The following is a 17,563-nucleotide window of genomic DNA, read 5'->3' as shown; positions in this document are numbered from 1 at the left end:
ACCATTCGACCCTCAGACCACCACCAGCCAGTGAAGTCCGAGAAGCCACCGAGCTTGGCCGGAGTCGGAGTGTGTGGCCAAATTTGCGAGAGCTAAAAGTTGAAAGCAAATCCCCATTTTTTTTCTTGGGAGTATCCCGTCGGCTTGAAGTCGCCTGATTATTAAACTCCCGCATCTCCCAGCCCGTTCTTCCCGAAGAACTCCGTCTCCTCTTCCTAACTCATGCGCTCTGCCTCTCGAGACAACTGCTACTGTTTTCGCATTGCGTATTTGTCATTCTCCCACTTGATGCTCACGACCAAACAGAGTGCCCGCACGGCTGAGGAGTATTACAGAGTTTATTCTGTATACTCCTTGCGTCAGGACTATTTCGTTTGATTTAACTCCTTTTTATTCAACTTTACTTCGACCAAGGAGTCTTGGTTGCGGCCGTGTAAACCCGCTGCCTCCGAAAATAGGACATCCAGCTCATAAACCCAACCCGGCCAGAGTCATGTTGCCACCCATCCCAGTACTGGCTGACTATGGAATCTCTCCAACGCATGGCTTCCTACCGGAAGTGCTACCGTTGACGAGGCTCCCGGATCCGTACTACAACAAGTGGGAGGCCATTGCTGCCAACCTCCAGGCTCTGATTCTCAGCAAGCGACTGAGAGGCGTCGTCGACCGTCTCCCTGTGCTCTCCACCATCGGTCTGGAACACGACGCAGAATGGCGCAGAGCCTACTCGCTGCTGTCCTTCATGGCCCACGGCTATATCTGGGCCGGTGACAGTCCCAGTGATCGCCTGCCACCTCCCATAGCGGTCCCGCTGCTGAAGGTGTCCCAACGCCTTGAGGTGCCGCCCGTCGCCACCTACGCAGCCGTCTGTCTGTGGAACTTCAAGCCTCTGTTCGTGGACGAGGATATCGACAACCTCGAGAACCTCGCCACTCTGAACACGTTCACCGGCTCCATTGACGAGTCCTGGTTCTACCTGGTCTCGGTCGCCATGGAGGCCCGCGGAGCTCCCATAATCCCGCTGATGCTCACTGCCATCGCCGCAGCGAGAGACAATGATGCTCACACCGTCACCCGGTGCCTTCGCACTTTTGCTGAACGCCTGGACGACCTTGGCTCCTTGCTGCAACGCATGCACGAGAGTTGCGACCCCGTCATCTTCTATAACCGCATCCGGCCCTTCTTGGCCGGGAGCAAGAACATGGCCGACGCTGGGCTGCCACTCGGCGTCATCTACGAGGATGGTTCCGGCACCGAGACCTACCGTCAGTATTCTGGCGGCAGCAATGCCCAGAGCAGCATCTTCCAGTTCTTCGACATCGCTCTAGGCATCGAGCACCGGCCCACTGGCGAGAAGCGTGGTCGTGCGGATGAGTCGGAGCGGGAGGGCCATGCTGCGCCACCCAAGCACAACTTCATCATGGACATGCGCCGGTACATGCCCGGCCCGCACGCTCGTTTCCTTGGCGACATCCAAACCGTATCGAACATCCGTGGGTTTGTCGAGAGCCGCCACAAGGATACCCAGCTCCACATTGCCTACGATGCCTGCCTTTCCATGCTGCGTGTCCTCCGTGACAAGCACATCGCCATCGTGACGCGCTACATCGTCGTCCCGAGCCGCGAGGTTCGTGCTCGCAGCCGCAGCCCGGAAGCCACCCGCCGCAAGCTCAACCTTGCGACGGCGTCCCGCCAAACTCGGCCAAAGCCGTCCACGGTGGGCATTGCTTTCTCGCCCGAAGAAGGGGCCCGGGGCGACGGGAAGGGCGAGAGCCTCAAGGGCACGGGTGGCACTGCCCTCATCTCGTTCCTCAAGCAGGCACGCGACGAGACGGGAGAGCCGGCCGTCGAGGAGTGGGCGCAGCGTTTCATGAGCAGGCAAGGTCGGCCCGAGGGGAGGAATGACTTCTTCCTAGGCAAGCCGGAGCAGCCTGTTGCTCCGGAGGTCGGGATCGAGACCGAGGAGGTCGAGGTTGCTGGCTTGGCTGGCACGTGGACGATGGATGATGATGTCGGTGGCATCTGCAACTACTAGCTGCGGGGTGGGAGCGTGTTTGCTTTCTTGCCCCTCCCGTCTGGTCCTGCCCAGTCCCCCACGCTCATTGTTCAGTTTGGAAACCATTTATTGCAGTTAAGCTCGTAATAGCATCATGCTATCCCGATTCGTGGCATAGCTGAGAGGGTCATCGCATCCTCAAGCCTAAAACGAATCAACTTCGTTCCTAGGCGCTCGACCACATCAATCAAAATCCAGTTAGCAAGAAAGCGGCCGCAAGCGTTAAGATACTAATCAGGTCATCGGCGAACTTCAGGAAGGAGATCTTTCAGACTCCAGCTAAATAAATCCTGCAACAGCGCCGTAAGCTGCCTCTCCGGGGACAAGTAAAGCAAAAATGGGAAAGCCATAATGTGTCGAAGTCAAATACACGGCTGCTATAAACTCGGGGGTTCGTGATATGTTTGAGAAGGTGGCTGGGTGGTTATTAGGTAGATAGCAGCATCGACTCGAGAAAACATGTAGTAAAATAGCGAAAGCTTTGTTATCGCCGATATACATATACATACGTTAACAATGATCAAAACCATAAATCCACAAGTCCTCATAGGCCAGTTTATCAGGCGCGTTCATTAACACATCTTGTTGATGAGCAGGTCTCTTAGTTTCAAGCCACCGATGCTCCTGGTGCTTCAGTATTTACTCCTCAGCCCAAGCTCAGCAGCAACTATTTTCCCGGTCGATGTCATGTACTAAAAAGCTACTCTTCCAGGCCTGCTAGCAAACCTTGTCACGGCAAACACCCAGAACCCAAGTTCTCATTCCACAAAGAACGAGGCTACATTTACTAGAATTCAGATAGACCCCGGCATTAATTCAGATCGCCGCTGTATAATCCGCATCTGTCACAGAACCAAGAAAATCCACGTGGGTGATGGACATTAGCCGATTACCCAGGTTTCGCAATTCCCCGTCACGACGACGGGAGCAACGTGGCAGCTACTAATTAATTATACACTCGCCTCTCAGTCAACCGTGTCAACTAAAGGCTGTAACCTGGAGAGACTCTATGAGATATGAGAATTATATGAAGGGAGACAGTGACCGAGTTAAACCAAGCTACACGACGGTTCTCATGTGCCGCCAAGGTTCGATGCAGCAGCCATGCTCTACAGGAATCGAAGAGTCGTGCTCTACAGGAATCGGAGAATCGTGATCGTCCTCTGTCTCTTTGCAACCGGTATTTGGCTCTTCAACTTGATAAAACAGCGAGATGCGTCCACATCGGAAAAGCCAACATGGCGTCGGGATGATCCAGCATATATCCTGAACGAGACTCTCGGGGTGAGTGCTTTCAACTCGGAAGCTGTCAATAACACTTGCTCACGATTTCGCAGTTCCAAAAGGTCTATGTGATAAATCTTCCCTCCAGGTCAGACCGTCGCGACACAATGGCTCTTGCGGGTGCGCTTACGGGAGTCAAGTTTGACTGGATTGATGGCGTTTATGGCGACGATGTTCCGGATACAGTGCTTCCCGCCGATAGCTTAGACAAGCGTCTCAGCAAGGGCAACAAGGGTTCTTGGAGGGCCCATATGAATGCCTTGCGAACGTGAGCAGCCCCTTAATTTTTCAAACGCAACAGCGGACCTCTTGTCTGACGGAGATGGCCCAAACAGAATCATCGAGCTCAACCTCACCAGCGCTCTCATCCTCGAGGACGACGCCGACTGGGACATCCGCCTCAAGACCCAGCTCCAGGCCTTCGCCGTCGCCAGCCGCGGCTTCCTCCAACCCCTTCAATCCGACCCCTCCAACAGCCTATCCAGCCTCTCCCTGTCCGCCGGCGTCCACCGCACCGCCGACGACGACGACGACGTCGTCCTCCTGCCAGACCTCCCGCCCACCACGGCCCCAACCACCAGCGCCTACGGCGACGACTGGGACGTCCTCTGGCTGGGGCACTGCGGCTCCGACTTCCCCACCACCACCTCCTCCTCCCCCTCCTCCTCCCAGAACCGCGACCCCCCACTCTCCAAGCTCGCCTCCACGACCCCGGGCCGCCTCCCGCGCCTCCGCGTCGCCATCCCGGACGACGAGACGGTCCCGGGGCGCGCGCACATGCGGCCGCACCCGTTCGCGCTCCCGGACGCGCTGGGTGCGCTGCACGCGGCGCACACGCGGGTGGTGCACGCGGCGACGGGCACGGTGTGCACGCAGGCGTACGCGGTGAGCGCGCGCGGGGCGCGGCGCCTGCTGTGGCTGTTCGGGTCAGGGACGCTGACCGTCGGGTGGGACCTCGCGCTGCGGGACTGGTGCGATGGGTTCTATCGGGGGGCGGAGGCGGGGGATGGGGACGAGGAGGCGGGCGTGCCGGCGTGTCTTACTGTGCAGCCGCCGCTGTTTAATCAGCATTATGGGAAGGGGGGGAAGTCGGATATTACGGCTCCTGGAGGGGGGTATTTGAATTCGAGGAAGGAGATGACGCCGTATGTGAGGCTGAGTGTGAGGATGAATATGGGGAGGTTGGTTCGCGGGGATGGAGTCGAGATGCTGGTGGATCAGTGGCCTGACAGGGATGGTGGTTAGTAAGAGATTCTGAATATGAAAAGCAGAGGAAATAGTAGGGACGAGGAAGAAAAAGGACTAGTTGGAAGGGGGAGGCCGGGGGAGGGGGCAAGGAGGTCATTGTTTAGGGGACATATAATTCTTCTACATAGGTAGTAGCTATGTAAGAAAAAGGCAAGAATACAGGGAAAAAGGAACACAGCAAGCAGTACGAGACAATGACCAGATGAATGATGCCCAGAAAATGAAGGGAGAAAAAAAAAGGAAAAAATAAAAAAGAATTGCCCGATCTCAGAATCGAACTGAGCCCTGAGGTATAACTTGGACGACTTACTGCTTCATGCGACCTACTGCGACTACTCCCTCCGTGCGTTACCACTACACCAATCAGGCGGTTGTTGTTGAAAACTGTTACCATTAATTTGTTTATCAACCTTACCCCTGACCTCGGTGACAGACATGGCCCTCAAGCTCGAGCTCGGAGTGAATATATAGTGGCAGGTACTTCCACATGAGAAGCGAATATTCCCAAGCAGGGGTGGGTATGGGCTAGGCATCTGGACCTTCCTGAGGCTCCTCTTCCTTCAGTGACCTTCTCTTCACCCCTCTTCCTCGGATCACCACTCCTTGGATCACTCGCTCGGTGCTCATCCCTCGGACTTGCTATCGATCTCGCACTTCGTCCACGACCTGTAATCCGAGTCTCACTTCAAGATCCTGCTATTGATAACTATCAACATGTTCGCTGTTAACCAAGAGACACGAGGTATTGCTCCCAACTATCACTATAACCCCGGCCATCAGATGGATAGACATGATCTCGGCGGTCAACCCGTCGGTCCCACGGTGACGACGGCAAGCGGGCAGCTCAGACAGGTAAGTCGAGCAGCTTTAACTTCTTCACCAATATCTATCTAACAATTGCATTTGTGTAGCATGTCCTATCGCGCAGAGGTCAGCAGACAGGGATGTATTCCTCCCCAACAGCTAGATATCCCCTTCGAGGTTCGCCCGCAGCCACTCGGCCGTCACCAAACATGCACGTCGATTACAGGGCAGGCATGATAAATAGGAGCCCGACATTTCACGATTCTCGCAGACGACTGTTTGTCCGGAGTCCCAGCCCTTGCGGCCCGCCTCATCTCGGCCGGATATACCGGCCGTCGCACCGCGGCATCGCCGTGCCTGGCCGCTGGATCTTCTGGCCAATCCATCCTCGCGATTATCCGGTGAGTTCCCCCCTAACGCACAGAATACATCCACAACAATCACAGCTGCATTCCTTTCCCCCCTGCCCAATTTCCCTTGAGCCTGAGGTGCCCATGCTCGGACCACCGTTGTCAACTGTCTGCGATGTGGCCGTGGCCCATAGCAAACTCTGTGGGCTTGCCCCTGCCCCCCTGGCCCTTCCTTCGGCTTTCAACTCACCTTGCCCTCACTTTCATTCATCTACCACCTACCGAGGACCCACCTTGAAGTAGCTACTGATTATTTATCTCTCAGCGCCTTCCTGGTATCGGATGTGTCCAACCGCGCGACATCCACCCAGGCGACCCGGCCCTGCCCAAATTCGTGCGCGAACATATCTCCAGCCTCGCCCGGAGTGGAAAGCTATTCGAGAACACCATTAGCAACCTCAATACTACGATAGAGGAGATCGAACAGAGTGAGAGGGTCTTTGCAGAACTTAACCCCCCACCGCCATCTACCCCTTCTGAGGAGGAGGATCCAGACGAGATTGACGAAGAAGACTCGGACCAAGCTGACGAAGAAGAAGACCTCAACATGCCTCCGAAGAAAGCCCCCGGCGGCGGAACGCGCGAGGGCAGCGCCCTGGAAAAGAAGACTGAGCCCGTCAAGGGCAAGAAGTCAGCGGCCACGAAGAAGGTCACCTTCGCCGTCGGACCCGAGGCCGAGGCCGGGCCCAGCACTAACGGCCCAATCTCGAGCCCCATCGGAGATGTAATCACGGCACGCGCCAGCCCGTACAGCAGCCTGGAGACTGACAGCGGCACCCCCAACCAGTACTCATTCACCGGACCCGAGACGCCCTCCCGCTTCCCACAGGGCCACAACGTCTCCCGCCGCCCCAACGCCGCCAGCCCCTCGACCCCCAACCAGCAATTCAACAACCCCTTCTACCCCTTCTCTCCCCTCCCTATCTCATCCCCGACCCCCGCCCTCCCCACCGACGACGACCACTCCCACCACCTCTCCCTCTGGCCCGAGCTAGCCCGCATCCCCGTCAGCGACCCGGATGACGTCCGCCTGCGCGGCGACAACCCCGCGCCGGTGTTTGGGTACCCGCCCTTCTTCGCCGACGCCGTCTCCGCCGACCCGCGCTTCTGCACCGAGGACGAGCGCCTTGGCCGCGCCGTCGAGAACACCGGATACAACCCGGAGCGGCCCTTCGCCGTCGCTGCACCCGCTGCCAGTCAGCAGCAGCGGCAGCAGCGGCAGCAGCGGCAGCAGCGGCAGCTCACTGCTGCCCAAGCCGCCGTCGCGGCGTACCAGCCCGATCCCACCATCGTCGGCCAGTATCAGCAGCAGCAGCAGGAGCTCGCCCGGCCCGAGGTAGAGGTGGCGGCCCCGGCGCGTGGCGGTGGGCGCGGTCGGGCCCGCGGCTCGAGAGGACAGGGAGGCCGTGCCTCTCGGGGCGGACGGGGCGGCACGAAGAAGGGTAAGGGAGTCCTGAAGGGAGACGATGCCGGTGGCGCCATGCAGGGCGTCGAGGTCCAGGGAGCCGCCCAGCAGGGGCCGTCGCAGGAAGTACCCGTCACGCCGCAGCGCGGGCAGGCCTCTGGCCAGACCAGGGGTGATGCTAAGGTGGGCAAGCATTCGGCGCGGATGGATATGGACGACGATGTCGATGCCTGAGGTTGGGGTGCGAAGGTCTCACCCGAGGGGATTTGAACTGGCTGGTATGACAATGGTTGCCGACACGCATTGATAATACCCTGTACAAACAGATATCTGGAACAAGGGGCGTAAGGTCGATACTGGAATGGTTCGGATACCAGGTTCTATCATGGTCATGGCATGGAGTGAGGAGCAGGCCTGTATCTGTATCCTTTAAGGATGACATCGACCTAGAAGTAGGTACATTATGCGAATGAATCATCATCGTATCCCTCTACCACCCCCCGCGAGGCAAGCTGCAACCCAGCACTGGCTGGGACTGCCTCGTGGGCTGAGAAACGAATGCATTAGGAGGAACAACGATTCTCTCATGTTGTAGATTGCTGACCGCCACTTGGGAGCAGTTCAATGAAGCAGAATCCGCGATCATAGACAACCCATCCTCGAGACGCGAACAAGACTGGAAGCAGCGAATGAGCGAGGCTCACCGATATTATCACCACCCTGACAGGGGGCCCTTGTCCAGGTCATGAATCCAGGGACCTGCCTTCGAATAAGGGGTTCTCCGAGGAGCCCCCACACATTATCGGACAATTTAGTGATAATTATAGCTGTTCTCGGTCTCATGAACCAGATTATCGCTAACTCTCTACTCAACTCGACTTGTTCTCTATAGCCCGCTTCTCGGGTTGCACAAGGATGGGAGACATGGCCTAGGGGTCTCTTCGCTTGGTAAAGGCTCATATATGGTAAATGGCCTTACCGGGACAGTTGGGTGGGAAGCCGCCGGCTAATGTGGTCGGACCAAGGACTAGGGGGATGTCTGGGGGATAGGAATGCCGCAAGGTAAAGCAGTTTTGCTCGCTGCCTTCTAGTGTAGGTGTTGGGAGGTTCCAGACTCGCTCGCAATTGATTGATTAAAGACAGCGGCGAATAACGGGAGGACACGGTACGGGACGAGCGACGTTGTGAGCGGCAGTAGGCAGAGCGGGGAGTCGGGGTTTCCACCGGGGCCAGGAAGCGGTTCTATCCGGGTCCCGGCAGCAGCGTCGTCCACTGACAAGGAATTCGGCGCAAGCTAATCCGCCCAGCCAGCCAGCCAGCCAGCCAGCCAGGCAGTCACCCGACTCCATTAGCTGGGTGGCAAGAGTCTAGACCATAGCTCTCCTCCCGCGGTCAAGTCGCTGGAAGACAACGATGGAAGTGTGCGCCAGCTTTGCTGTTGGAGGTGGCGAAGGCTTTCCATTTCAAACTGGAGAGATGGTTGGGTGTTTATATTGGGCATGAAAGATAGCCGCACGGGTGTTATGCCGAAGGGACGATCGTCGGGGCGAGAAGAGGCACGGAAAATCCTGCCTTGGAAGAGGAAATAAGCCGCGATGGAAGCTTAAGATCTTCGCCAACGCCTTCCTGATCTACATGACAGGTCGTCGAGTCTCGGCGGTGCGCCTGAAATGGACTAACGCACCCGATTTGTCCGTGTTTCATGTTTCATCGCGCCTAGCTCCAGGAACCCCGGCGCTTGGAATTGCGAGATGGTCCGTGCAAGGTGGCGGCTTTGGCATGCTGCAGAGCAACGAGGCACTCTATCGAACGATCCCATCCTCATCGATCCTCACATGGGAAGCCCATTTCTTGCCGTGCTTTGCCAACTATCGCCACCCAATAGCGGCTGGCTTTACGGTGCCTCTTTTTAGGGTCATGCCACCTTGTGCATCAACTTTCGCCCTCCTCAATCGTGCGACGAAACAACGCAGGGAAAAAAAAATGCATGAGGGTGTGGGAGAGTGCGAAGCACCCCTGGGGCTTCCCCTCGTTCGGACCGTCAATCTACTAGACAGTACGAACCCATTTTTACCCACCATTTCAAGGCTCTCTGTCCTCTGATATGGAAGGTGGAGAAGTGCGGGACGAGCCTTCATCTCATGGCGTACTATTTGTGCTATTTCGAGTGCGCTTCTCGCTGACAATCCCCTTATTATTTCTCTATCAACTCCAGCACGAACTGCCATGCGTTTGAATATGGCGAGCAAGGAAGGACATCCGGGTCAGTTGCTGGTTGGTATGAAACTTCGCTCTCCTAATATATTTCTATATTTCACGTGCGTACGCAGGAACAGATGTTGGCGCATTGTTCCTGCAGGATTGACAGTGGACCTCCTTTGCGTACCCCCCTTCTTTTTTTATTTTCCGTCTTTTGGTACCCCACTCTCTGTTTCCCCTTTTCCAAGGTTTGGCAAGACGACAGCATCTGCAAAAATGCTGTGCGACAAGGTGCAGTAGCTGCAGCAGATATTGTCCGAGACAGCTGCATACTGCAAGACAAGAAAGCATCACCTTCGTCGTTGATGGCTGTTAACAGCATTGGGCTCGCCCGACCCCATGACATGGCTTCTTATGATGGGAACCTGTCGCTCCGAGTGGTGGCGATTCGCCGGGACACTGGCAGGGATCCATTTTCAATGGAGCATCTGGACATCTGGACGCGGGGGAACTCGATTCTCGATTCGTTCTTTGTTGGCAGTCTCGACCGCCTCGCCCCCACCAAGACGTTGTTTCTCTCAGGAACAATAGTGACAAGGTTGCCCGTCGTGCCTGCAGCCTACTCTCTTCTGCAGCACCGAGGCACGTCAGCACTCCCATTGGACCGTGGAAGAAACATCGGAAACATCGCCCATCTCTACTGCGGAGTACTGTGTAGCAATGTTTCATCCCTACCCTCCACACCTCGCTCGTTTCCCAATCAGGATGAGCCACAACGACCCTTGACGCCTTATCTTGGCTCCCGTCTCTTCCACCATCCCTTCTTTTCTTTTCTCGGAACCCTGTCCCGCCATGTTGGTGGTGCCGTGGTGGGTAGCAACTATCAGATGCTTCTTGGCAGGGTCCTTCCATCCTCGCCTGGACTCCTTCTGCCCAGCCAAAGAGCCCGGGCTACCTATGCCATTGTATTTGTATATATCAGTGTAAGCCTCGCGAGCTTCGCTGTTGGCCTGCCCTTCTCCTTTACCCTTCATCCTGTAGCCCAAGCCTCGTTTCCCTTCTGTTCTCTTCGCACTACATTCCTTTGATTATTATTATCCTGCCCGGTTTTGAACAGCCGCTTGACATTCCTTTTCTGGATATAACCCTTTTTAACCCATCCTCGACTCGACCTTGCTGGTTAAGGAGATAGCTAGTCTATCAAGTTTCCCCCGCCGACCTGCCAGACAGTTGCAAGCGGCTTGTTGGCCCTCTTACGTCTTTTCGATCCTTATCAACATACTTGTAGAGTATATTATCACACGCGATCATCATGCGCTCTGCTGCAGCTGTTCTTCTCCTCGTTCCCAGCCTCGTCTCAGCTGGCCCGGTCCCGGCCTACCCGGGCCTGAGTTGCATCTGGCAAGACACCTTCAGCGGCTCAGCTGGTGCACCACCTTCCGACCTGTGGAACATAGCCGTCGAGTGAGCTCCCCACATCACTCCCGCATGCCTTTTGCCCCATGGCACTGACGTCGCGCCCCTTCCCACAGCGTCCATGCCAACAATGAGGCCCAGCTCTATACCACCTCGAACAACAACATCCAAATCTCGGGCGGCGGCACCATCCAGTTCGTGCCGCGCAAATCATCCAGCGGCCAGTGGACGTCGGGGCGCATCGAGAGCCGCGGCACCTTCATGCCGCAGCCGGGCAAGGTGACGCAGGTGGAGGCGGCGCTCCGGGTGGGCAACAACCCGCAGGCCAACAAGCAGGGCATGTGGCCGGCCTTCTGGCTCCTCGGCGACAGCTTCCGCCACGGCACGTCGTGGCCGCAGTGCGGCGAGCTCGACATCTTCGAGCAGGTCAACGGCGCCCTGACCGGCTACGGCACCACCCACTGCGGCAGCTACCCCGGCGGCGTGTGCAACGAGCCCACCGGCAAGGGCGCGTCCGTCTCGATCCCCGACGACGACTTCCACGTCTGGACCCTCAAGATCGACCGCACGGCCCGCGACTGGACGGGCGAGACCATCACGTGGCTCCGCGATGGGGCCGCCTACCACTCCCTGACTGGCGCGCAGCTGGGCGACCAGGCCGTTTGGAGCACGCTGGCGCACTCGCCGCAGTACATCATCCTGAACCTCGCGGTTGGAGGTGACTGGTATGTACTTTTCCGTTACTTGTAAATCACCGGGATGGAGTTGAAGATCGTGCTAACAACGTCTCGGCAGGCCCGGTGCACCGAATGGAGCCACTCTGGATGGTTACGGCAGCATGTTTGAGGTCGAGTACGTTGCCGTCTACTCGTCGTAGGGCATGGCGGACTGACCGAGGGTGGGCGTTGCGTTGGGAGATAGGGGCGAATGGGGAGGGAGTTTTGTGGGGGGTTGGGACGGGGGGTTGAGGCGACATTGAGCCGCTCAAACATTCACGACATATCCGGTACGGCGTTTCTGGATATGATTTGGCACTTGCCTTTTTTCGATTCAAGTGGACCGGCGACTTTACACTTCACTTCTTATGTGGCGAATACGACTTGTGGAAATGTTTCCACACCTTGACAAAATTTAGAGACTTTAGATACGCTTAAGAAGAGATATCCAAGAATATCTTGGCAACCTATTGTTTGGACGGTTCTTATATTCTTGCTGTTGCCCAGCGAGCTGCCCGGCTCCGGGTATGGTCCGGCTAGGGGGCCGGGTGCATGCACGACCTTGCCTCTCCACCTATCCCCACGGCAGGCGACGACGACCCGCCCCCTCCCGTCCCCTATGATCATCAACTGGCACGACATATCTTAACCAGTCCTTACCCGCCTCGAGTATCCCGTCCGGCCTAGGTTCAACGGCCAGAGCAGAGAAACAAGATCTTCGGCCAGGGACCACGGTCGCACCGGGCGGGCTTTCGGGCTGCCGTGTGCCGTTGCCCCTCTGCATGGATGGAGGGATCCTGATAACGCCTGATGTGCATATCCGTGCGCCGCGCTGTGGAACAGTTGGAAAGGCTTCTTTCTAAGGTAACACGAGCCGGGGGCAATACGGAATAAACGAGGTATTGTTTGGTTTTGTTTCGGGACTGCTTGGTTTCGAGTCATGTTTACCGGCTGCGGTACAGGGTACCGTGGGAGCACTGCGGATTGGAATGGAGACGGGGGAATGGCAGGGGGTGGAGGATGGGGTTCGTCTGTGGCATGCTGTAAGCTCTTGACGACTTGGGCAAGGAGAAGGCCGTAAAAATACAGACTGGGATCTCCTCTCGGCTGCGTTGACGGACTGATTGTGCAAGGTCTAGCTTGACTTCTATGATGGTATTCCCCCCCTTTCCCGCTCCTATGCCCGGTCTTAAGGTGTCAAAGAAGAATGACACATAAATGGGAAGACATGCCCCCTCAACTCCTCGTAAACCGTGGGATGCCACATGAAAGACCTCCCAGAAGGCCAATCGTGGAGAAACGGCAAAAGCACACCCCTCTCAAAGATCGCCAACAGCGCCTCCCTCGCCCAGCGTCTCTCCAAGCTGCACAAGCGTATTCTCGTAAACCCTCGCCACGTCCATATGCAACCGCTCATCGTCCTCATCCCAGATCCCAACGCGACCCCCGCCGTCCGTCTCATCGCCCGTCAGCGTGCCACCCGGCCCCCACTCGTCCTCGTCCTCGTCCTCGTCCTCGTCCTCCCCGGGCTCCCTCCTCATCGCCTCCACGACCAGGACGCGCGTCTGCTCGACCAGGCTCTTGCACCGGACCATGTCGGTGCGGCTCATGCCGCCGCGCAGCCCGTTCTCGAAGCCCGGCAGCGGCTCCCGCGTCTCGACGTCCGCGCCCGTGAGCAGGCTGGCGAAGCAGTGGTCAAGCTTGCGCAGGACGGCGAAGGTGCCGGGCGGGGAGGGCGGGAAGGACGTTAGCCAGGTCGTGAACTCGCCGGCGATGTTGAGGAGGTAGGGGATCTGGAGGCTGGCTGTGTGGCGTTTTCGGCGCGTTAGCTGCTGCTGCTCCGTAAAAGGACGGGCGCGGGGGTTTTAGGGAGAGGGAGAAGACCTACGCGTTCCAGACAGCCAGATGATGTCGATCAGGCCCTCCACGTCCCGGCAGAGCTCGCCCATCGACCGGTAGCCGACGACCTGGTCGTCGGGCTCCTGGAGGCTGTACTTCTTGACGTAGCGGCGGCTGATGTGGAGGAGGCGCTCCTCGACGTACCTCCTCACCTTGTCCTCCTTTGCGGAGCCTGGCCGGAGCGCGTGGCCGCGGGGATGGGGGAGGCCGACTGTGGATCGGTTTGTGGTGGTGGTGCTTGGCGCGGGGGAGGGAAGCGTCGGTTGTACGAAGCCCCCCGGGCCGGGAGTTGAAGGATTCTCAGCCATTTTCGATTATGTATTCGTACTTCAAATGCTGTAGTTGTTTAGAATTGCATCGCATCTTTCAGGTTCTCATGAAGAGTTTATGTAGGGCTTGGGGGAAATAGGAAATGACACGAGAGCTTCAAATGGTACGATCCAAATGATGTCACGAGAGCACCTTGAACTGCGCCACGCCGATGTGGCTCATGCAATGAAGACCCCAAAATGTGGTCTGTGCTCCTAACCTCGATAGACAGGGGACACCTTGGGGGAATCTTCCGAAAATTTACATGACTGCGTCTGGACATTCTGCACTTCAACCTCATTCCAGCATCAAACGCATCGCAATCCACGACAACACACAATGCCACCCAAGCGTATCCTCGTCGAGAAGGCCGGCGGCTCGCGCCGAGGAGCCCCGAAGGGCATCGTCAGAACCACATACGATACCCTGACATCACCCGAGAACCGCCCGGTTGTCACCAGTATTGCTGCGTTCGGCGTAAGGGTCCCATTGTCTCCTTTTTGCGACGGCAAATGATGGGTTGCTAACCCGATGAAACAGACCGCCGTCACATTCCTCTCCAGCGCTTGGGCAGAATTCCTTCTCGTTCCGTGAGTTCGCACCTCGCCCTTGTCGAGTCAACAACCACGACTGACCATGCATCGTTCCTAGGCAATAAACACCCTCGAACCTCTCCCCGCATGCGGAACCATACCGTCACGATGTAGGATTGTATCATAGGAAAGGAGAAATGTACAGTAATAGATTCGGGGGTGGATGGGGTGGCTGGAAAAACGGCACTGGCCGTGCTCAGTCCCCCATACGGAGTTCTAGGGATGGATCCTGGTTCTAATCGATATACGTCCCTCATGTACTCGGTCTCAAGTACTCGTGGGACAAGATGACGGGTAGTGGGTATCGGTGCAACAACGCAGCTTCCAGCTTGTATATACGGATGGCTAGCAGGATATGACATCCCCGGCAGCCCGGACCACTGTTGGGTCCTGTTCCATTTACGCGCGCACGTTAGAAATTCCCTGCTATACCTTTGGTTTTCCTCGCAGAAGTGTGTCTCCCCTTATTGTGAAATGGCCCGGACGAAGTGCAACACCAAAGGGATATGGGCCCTAGTCTAAAAGTCGCTAGAGTGATATCCCTACAGGCAAGCCTATCCATTGGCCCCGTGTCGGCAAGCGGCGAAGAGCTCCCCGTGTATTTGCACGCGACCTCCTTCCTATTTTACTTGATACTCTTAGATGCCTCTATGCCATGTGAAAACATGGAACTGGATTGGGTTGTTCATAACTTTTCAGCCACGCGGTGGTTCCCCATCTCAGAGTCTAGCTTCTTAATTTTAGACGGCTATAAATATGTCCATGAATGCGAATGCGAAGATATGTACAGTAATAGGAGCCTGGTAGGGATGATTGAGGGGCAGTGTATCCATTCGCACTTGGCTTGACAAGTGAAGCCAAAATGGACTGAGCTGTGAGCCGTCTCATTGGCCGCTCACAGACACTGCGAGTACCACTCATTCGAGAACTTGCAGGTAAAAGGCGCGGCACAGGTGGTGCAACCGGTCCAGCCATTGCCACCACACTGAGCCCACTGAGCAGCCTGGCAGCCACCGCTGCCCCCGCCGCCCGGCGTCGAGGTCGGGGCTTTGGATGTCGTCGACGTCGTCGTCGAAGGCTTGGTCGTCGTCGTCGAAGGCTTGGTGGTCGTTGTCGAAGGCTTGGATGTGGTAGATGGGCCCGTGCTGGTGGTTGGCGCAGTGCCCTGGGCGCATTGCCAGTAATCTATAACTGCGGTTAGATTTGGGGACAGCACCGAGTAGGTAGACTTGGCCACTTACAGTCATTGACGTAGTTGCAGAAGAATCCGGCGGGGCACTGTGGTGTTTTGTCAGCGAGGCAAGGCCTAAAGTAGACCTGGGAATTGGGCATATCCATCATACCGCCTTGGCCACATCCCAAGTCAAGCTGTCACACTGGTCGTAGGCGGCGGCAGTTACGGTTGGGGCCGGCGCCGACCAAGTGGGATTCGCAGGCATTTTGAACTCTGGGAAGCTGGAATCATCCGATCTGACGCAGCCGGTCTTGCTCGTGAGCTCCGCCGGGCACTTGATCTGGGTAAAGGTGAAGGCAGGATTGTCCGAGTTTCTGAACCAGTCGAACCGCCATTGGCATCCCGGCCGGAGCTTCGCCGGCATTGTGTCGCATTCCGACCGGGCCGAGATCCCTCCATACTGGTTGCCAGCAATGCCGCCGAACTGCGAGCTGCAGCCGTCAAAGATGCCGGTTCCGCCGCCCGGGATTTGGAGATCGAACTGGTTGCCTGCAAGATCTCCGCCGGTGTTCACAGACTGCACCAACATTATCTTACCCTTGGCCTTGCCGGAAGTGAAGGTGAGCCTGGAAGGTGGATTAGATATACGAAGCAACTTTCGAGAAGGACTTGGATAGTGAACTCACGCATAGCACGCGCAGCACCAACTACTCTCAGTACCTCCACTGATGGCCGTGGCTGCAAAGCCGTAGGAAACCAAGTCGTTGGCGGCCCATGGCTCCTGGCTGGTGCAAGTGTAGGCCGACCCTCCGCTTTCGCAGCCGGACTTGGCGGTGAAGTTAGACAGGGGGTTGTCATTCTTGTCGCATGTGAAGACAGGCTGGTTGACAGCTGCTTTGCCAGTCCACGCGCACGACGGCTTACAGCAGTCCCAATATCTACCGATCATTAGCCTTGGGTTCAGCCTTCTGATTTGTCTGGGTTGAAGCACAGTACCTTGTGGACTTGCCTGACCCAGAAGCTGCTAGGGTTCCGAGGGGCAGGACAGCCGCGAGGCCGAGGCCGAGTAGAGTATCTGTACGCATGGCGACGATGTGCTTCTTGACTACTTAGTAAGGATAGCAGATCTGGGACTAGAAGTTGCGAGGCAGGGAGCCATTGAGGACCTCAGCAGCGAGACTACTAATTATATGGGAACGAACCCTGTCATCGCAGAGCTTCCAACCAGGAAAACTAGCTCATCATGCTTGTCACCTTGTTCCTTGTAACCCAGGTACCGGGTTGGGGCCCTTGGCGGAGGTCTTGGAGGCGGGTGTCTTAATGAGGCAATATCGGCGGAAGACCGCCGTTTGGGGAGCCATGCTACTGTAAGTGGGGTGGCAGCCACCACCTCGAATCTGGGCCACAGGGGTCCATGAGCCGCCCTAGGCAAGCTTCCGCCCCGCTGTGGACGAGATAATGACTCCAAGCACCCGGAACCTGGGCCGAAATACACGAGGACCAGGAGAAAGCTTGTTGATGAAGGGAGGGGTTCTGAGGGTCCCGGAATAGCGGGTGGACGTAGCCTCTGTTCCAGGGAAACCGGCCCACGTTTCACTTGAAAGCAGGACCAACAAGTCAGATTGGCATCTCAGCTCCCCAGAGTCAAAAGAACATAAGGAGAGGAACGATGCCGGGTTGCTGGTAGTGCTAGGTCAAAACTATGTGAGCAAGTAAAAGGGCAGCGATCTGGCCATGTACAGAAACGGTATGGGCATTAATTAGAGATTGCATCGGAGGCGATGACAGTCAGTCTATGCACAGTAGGTAGGTACCTAGGGTTAACTGTGGTGGGCCAAGTTAAATCGAGAAAGCTCGAGGGTCTGATTGCAAGACAAGTCCAATTGGATTTGAATTTAACGGGTGTAATTCGCGAAGGCGAGGCATGAGAGGAGGTATTGAATTAGCAAGCACATAATTACATAAGCATAGCATACCTATCTGTGCCCACTTCTCGTGACTTCCCGTTTACACTAGGCCACATATGGACTAGCGCAGATTGCCACCGCGA

General features: G+C 56.7%; 7 protein-coding genes and 1 non-coding gene across 8 annotated transcripts; 5 read left to right on the top strand and 3 right to left on the bottom strand.

Annotated features, from left to right (window-relative positions):
• The first annotated feature begins 334 nt into the window (after positions 1 to 334).
• Positions 335 to 2,185, top strand: QBC33DRAFT_254022 (Indoleamine 2,3-dioxygenase). The gene has a single exon (XM_060423031.1). It carries the CDS (start codon positions 494 to 496, stop codon positions 2,033 to 2,035), a length of 1,542 nt encoding a protein of 513 aa, XP_060279141.1. The 5' UTR covers positions 335 to 493; the 3' UTR covers positions 2,036 to 2,185.
• Positions 2,186 to 2,798: 613 nt separating this feature from the next.
• On the top strand, positions 2,799 to 4,794 carry QBC33DRAFT_623327 (family 25 putative glycosyltransferase; the record flags this gene model as incomplete). Its single annotated transcript, XM_060432884.1, has 5 exons — positions 2,799 to 3,340; positions 3,394 to 3,608; positions 3,676 to 4,580; positions 4,717 to 4,727; positions 4,759 to 4,794. The coding sequence occupies exons 1-5, from the start codon at positions 3,161 to 3,163 to the stop codon at positions 4,792 to 4,794; spliced, it is 1,347 nt and encodes a 448-aa protein (XP_060279140.1). The 5' UTR covers positions 2,799 to 3,160.
• A 52-nt stretch (positions 4,795 to 4,846) lies between these two features.
• On the bottom strand, positions 4,847 to 4,957 carry QBC33DRAFT_t78. Its single transcript has one exon. It is a non-coding gene; the product is annotated as a tRNA-Tyr (tRNA).
• A 4,469-nt stretch (positions 4,958 to 9,426) lies between these two features.
• On the top strand, positions 9,427 to 10,606 carry QBC33DRAFT_253998 (uncharacterized protein). Its single transcript, XM_060423030.1, has one exon. It carries the CDS (start codon positions 9,544 to 9,546, stop codon positions 10,492 to 10,494), a length of 951 nt encoding a protein of 316 aa, XP_060279139.1. The 5' UTR covers positions 9,427 to 9,543; the 3' UTR covers positions 10,495 to 10,606.
• QBC33DRAFT_253994 (glycoside hydrolase family 16 protein) lies at positions 10,607 to 11,748 on the top strand. Its single transcript, XM_060423029.1, has 3 exons — positions 10,607 to 10,870; positions 10,939 to 11,547; positions 11,618 to 11,748. Exons 1-3 carry the CDS (start codon positions 10,719 to 10,721, stop codon positions 11,697 to 11,699), a joined length of 843 nt encoding a protein of 280 aa, XP_060279138.1. The 5' UTR covers positions 10,607 to 10,718; the 3' UTR covers positions 11,700 to 11,748.
• Positions 11,749 to 12,857: 1,109 nt separating this feature from the next.
• On the bottom strand, positions 12,858 to 13,745 carry QBC33DRAFT_460504 (uncharacterized protein; the record flags this gene model as incomplete). Its single annotated transcript, XM_060424992.1, has 2 exons — positions 12,858 to 13,342; positions 13,427 to 13,745. 2 exons carry the CDS (start codon positions 13,743 to 13,745, stop codon positions 12,858 to 12,860), a joined length of 804 nt encoding a protein of 267 aa, XP_060279137.1.
• A 340-nt stretch (positions 13,746 to 14,085) lies between these two features.
• Positions 14,086 to 14,404, top strand: QBC33DRAFT_563333 (TOM core complex subunit; the record flags this gene model as incomplete). The annotated part of the gene is made up of 3 exons (XM_060430273.1): positions 14,086 to 14,223; positions 14,287 to 14,336; positions 14,398 to 14,404. 3 exons carry the CDS (start codon positions 14,086 to 14,088, stop codon positions 14,402 to 14,404), a joined length of 195 nt encoding a protein of 64 aa, XP_060279136.1.
• Positions 14,405 to 15,676: 1,272 nt separating this feature from the next.
• On the bottom strand, positions 15,677 to 16,462 carry QBC33DRAFT_460533 (RlpA-like double-psi beta-barrel-protein domain-containing protein-containing protein; the record flags this gene model as incomplete). Its single annotated transcript, XM_060424996.1, has 2 exons — positions 15,677 to 16,139; positions 16,200 to 16,462. 2 exons carry the CDS (start codon positions 16,460 to 16,462, stop codon positions 15,677 to 15,679), a joined length of 726 nt encoding a protein of 241 aa, XP_060279135.1.
• Positions 16,463 to 17,563: the final 1,101 nt, after the last annotated feature.

The sequence above is a fragment of the Phialemonium atrogriseum genome (assembly GCF_030411735.1).
Source record: "Phialemonium atrogriseum strain 8032-3 unplaced genomic scaffold QBC33scaffold_36, whole genome shotgun sequence".
Taxonomy (NCBI): Eukaryota; Fungi; Ascomycota; class Sordariomycetes; order Cephalothecales; family Cephalothecaceae; genus Phialemonium; species Phialemonium atrogriseum.
The sequence above is the reverse complement of the archived record's forward strand: the minus strand, read 5'-3'. Positions and strand labels throughout refer to the sequence as shown.

Excerpts from the sequence above, each read along its gene's own strand:
- QBC33DRAFT_254022 (XM_060423031.1), top strand. The coding sequence starts at position 494 with ATGTTGCCACCCATCCCAGTACTGGCTGACTATGGAATCTCTCCAACG.
- QBC33DRAFT_253998 (XM_060423030.1), top strand. The coding sequence starts at position 9,544 with ATGTTGGCGCATTGTTCCTGCAGGATTGACAGTGGACCTCCTTTGCGT.
- QBC33DRAFT_253994 (XM_060423029.1), top strand. The coding sequence starts at position 10,719 with ATGCGCTCTGCTGCAGCTGTTCTTCTCCTCGTTCCCAGCCTCGTCTCA. Across the intron at positions 10,871-10,938 it reads CTGTGGAACATAGCCGTCGA|CGTCCATGCCAACAATGAGG; the intron begins GTGAGCTCCCCA and ends CCCTTCCCACAG. Across the intron at positions 11,548-11,617 it reads CTCGCGGTTGGAGGTGACTG|GCCCGGTGCACCGAATGGAG; the intron begins GTATGTACTTTT and ends ACGTCTCGGCAG.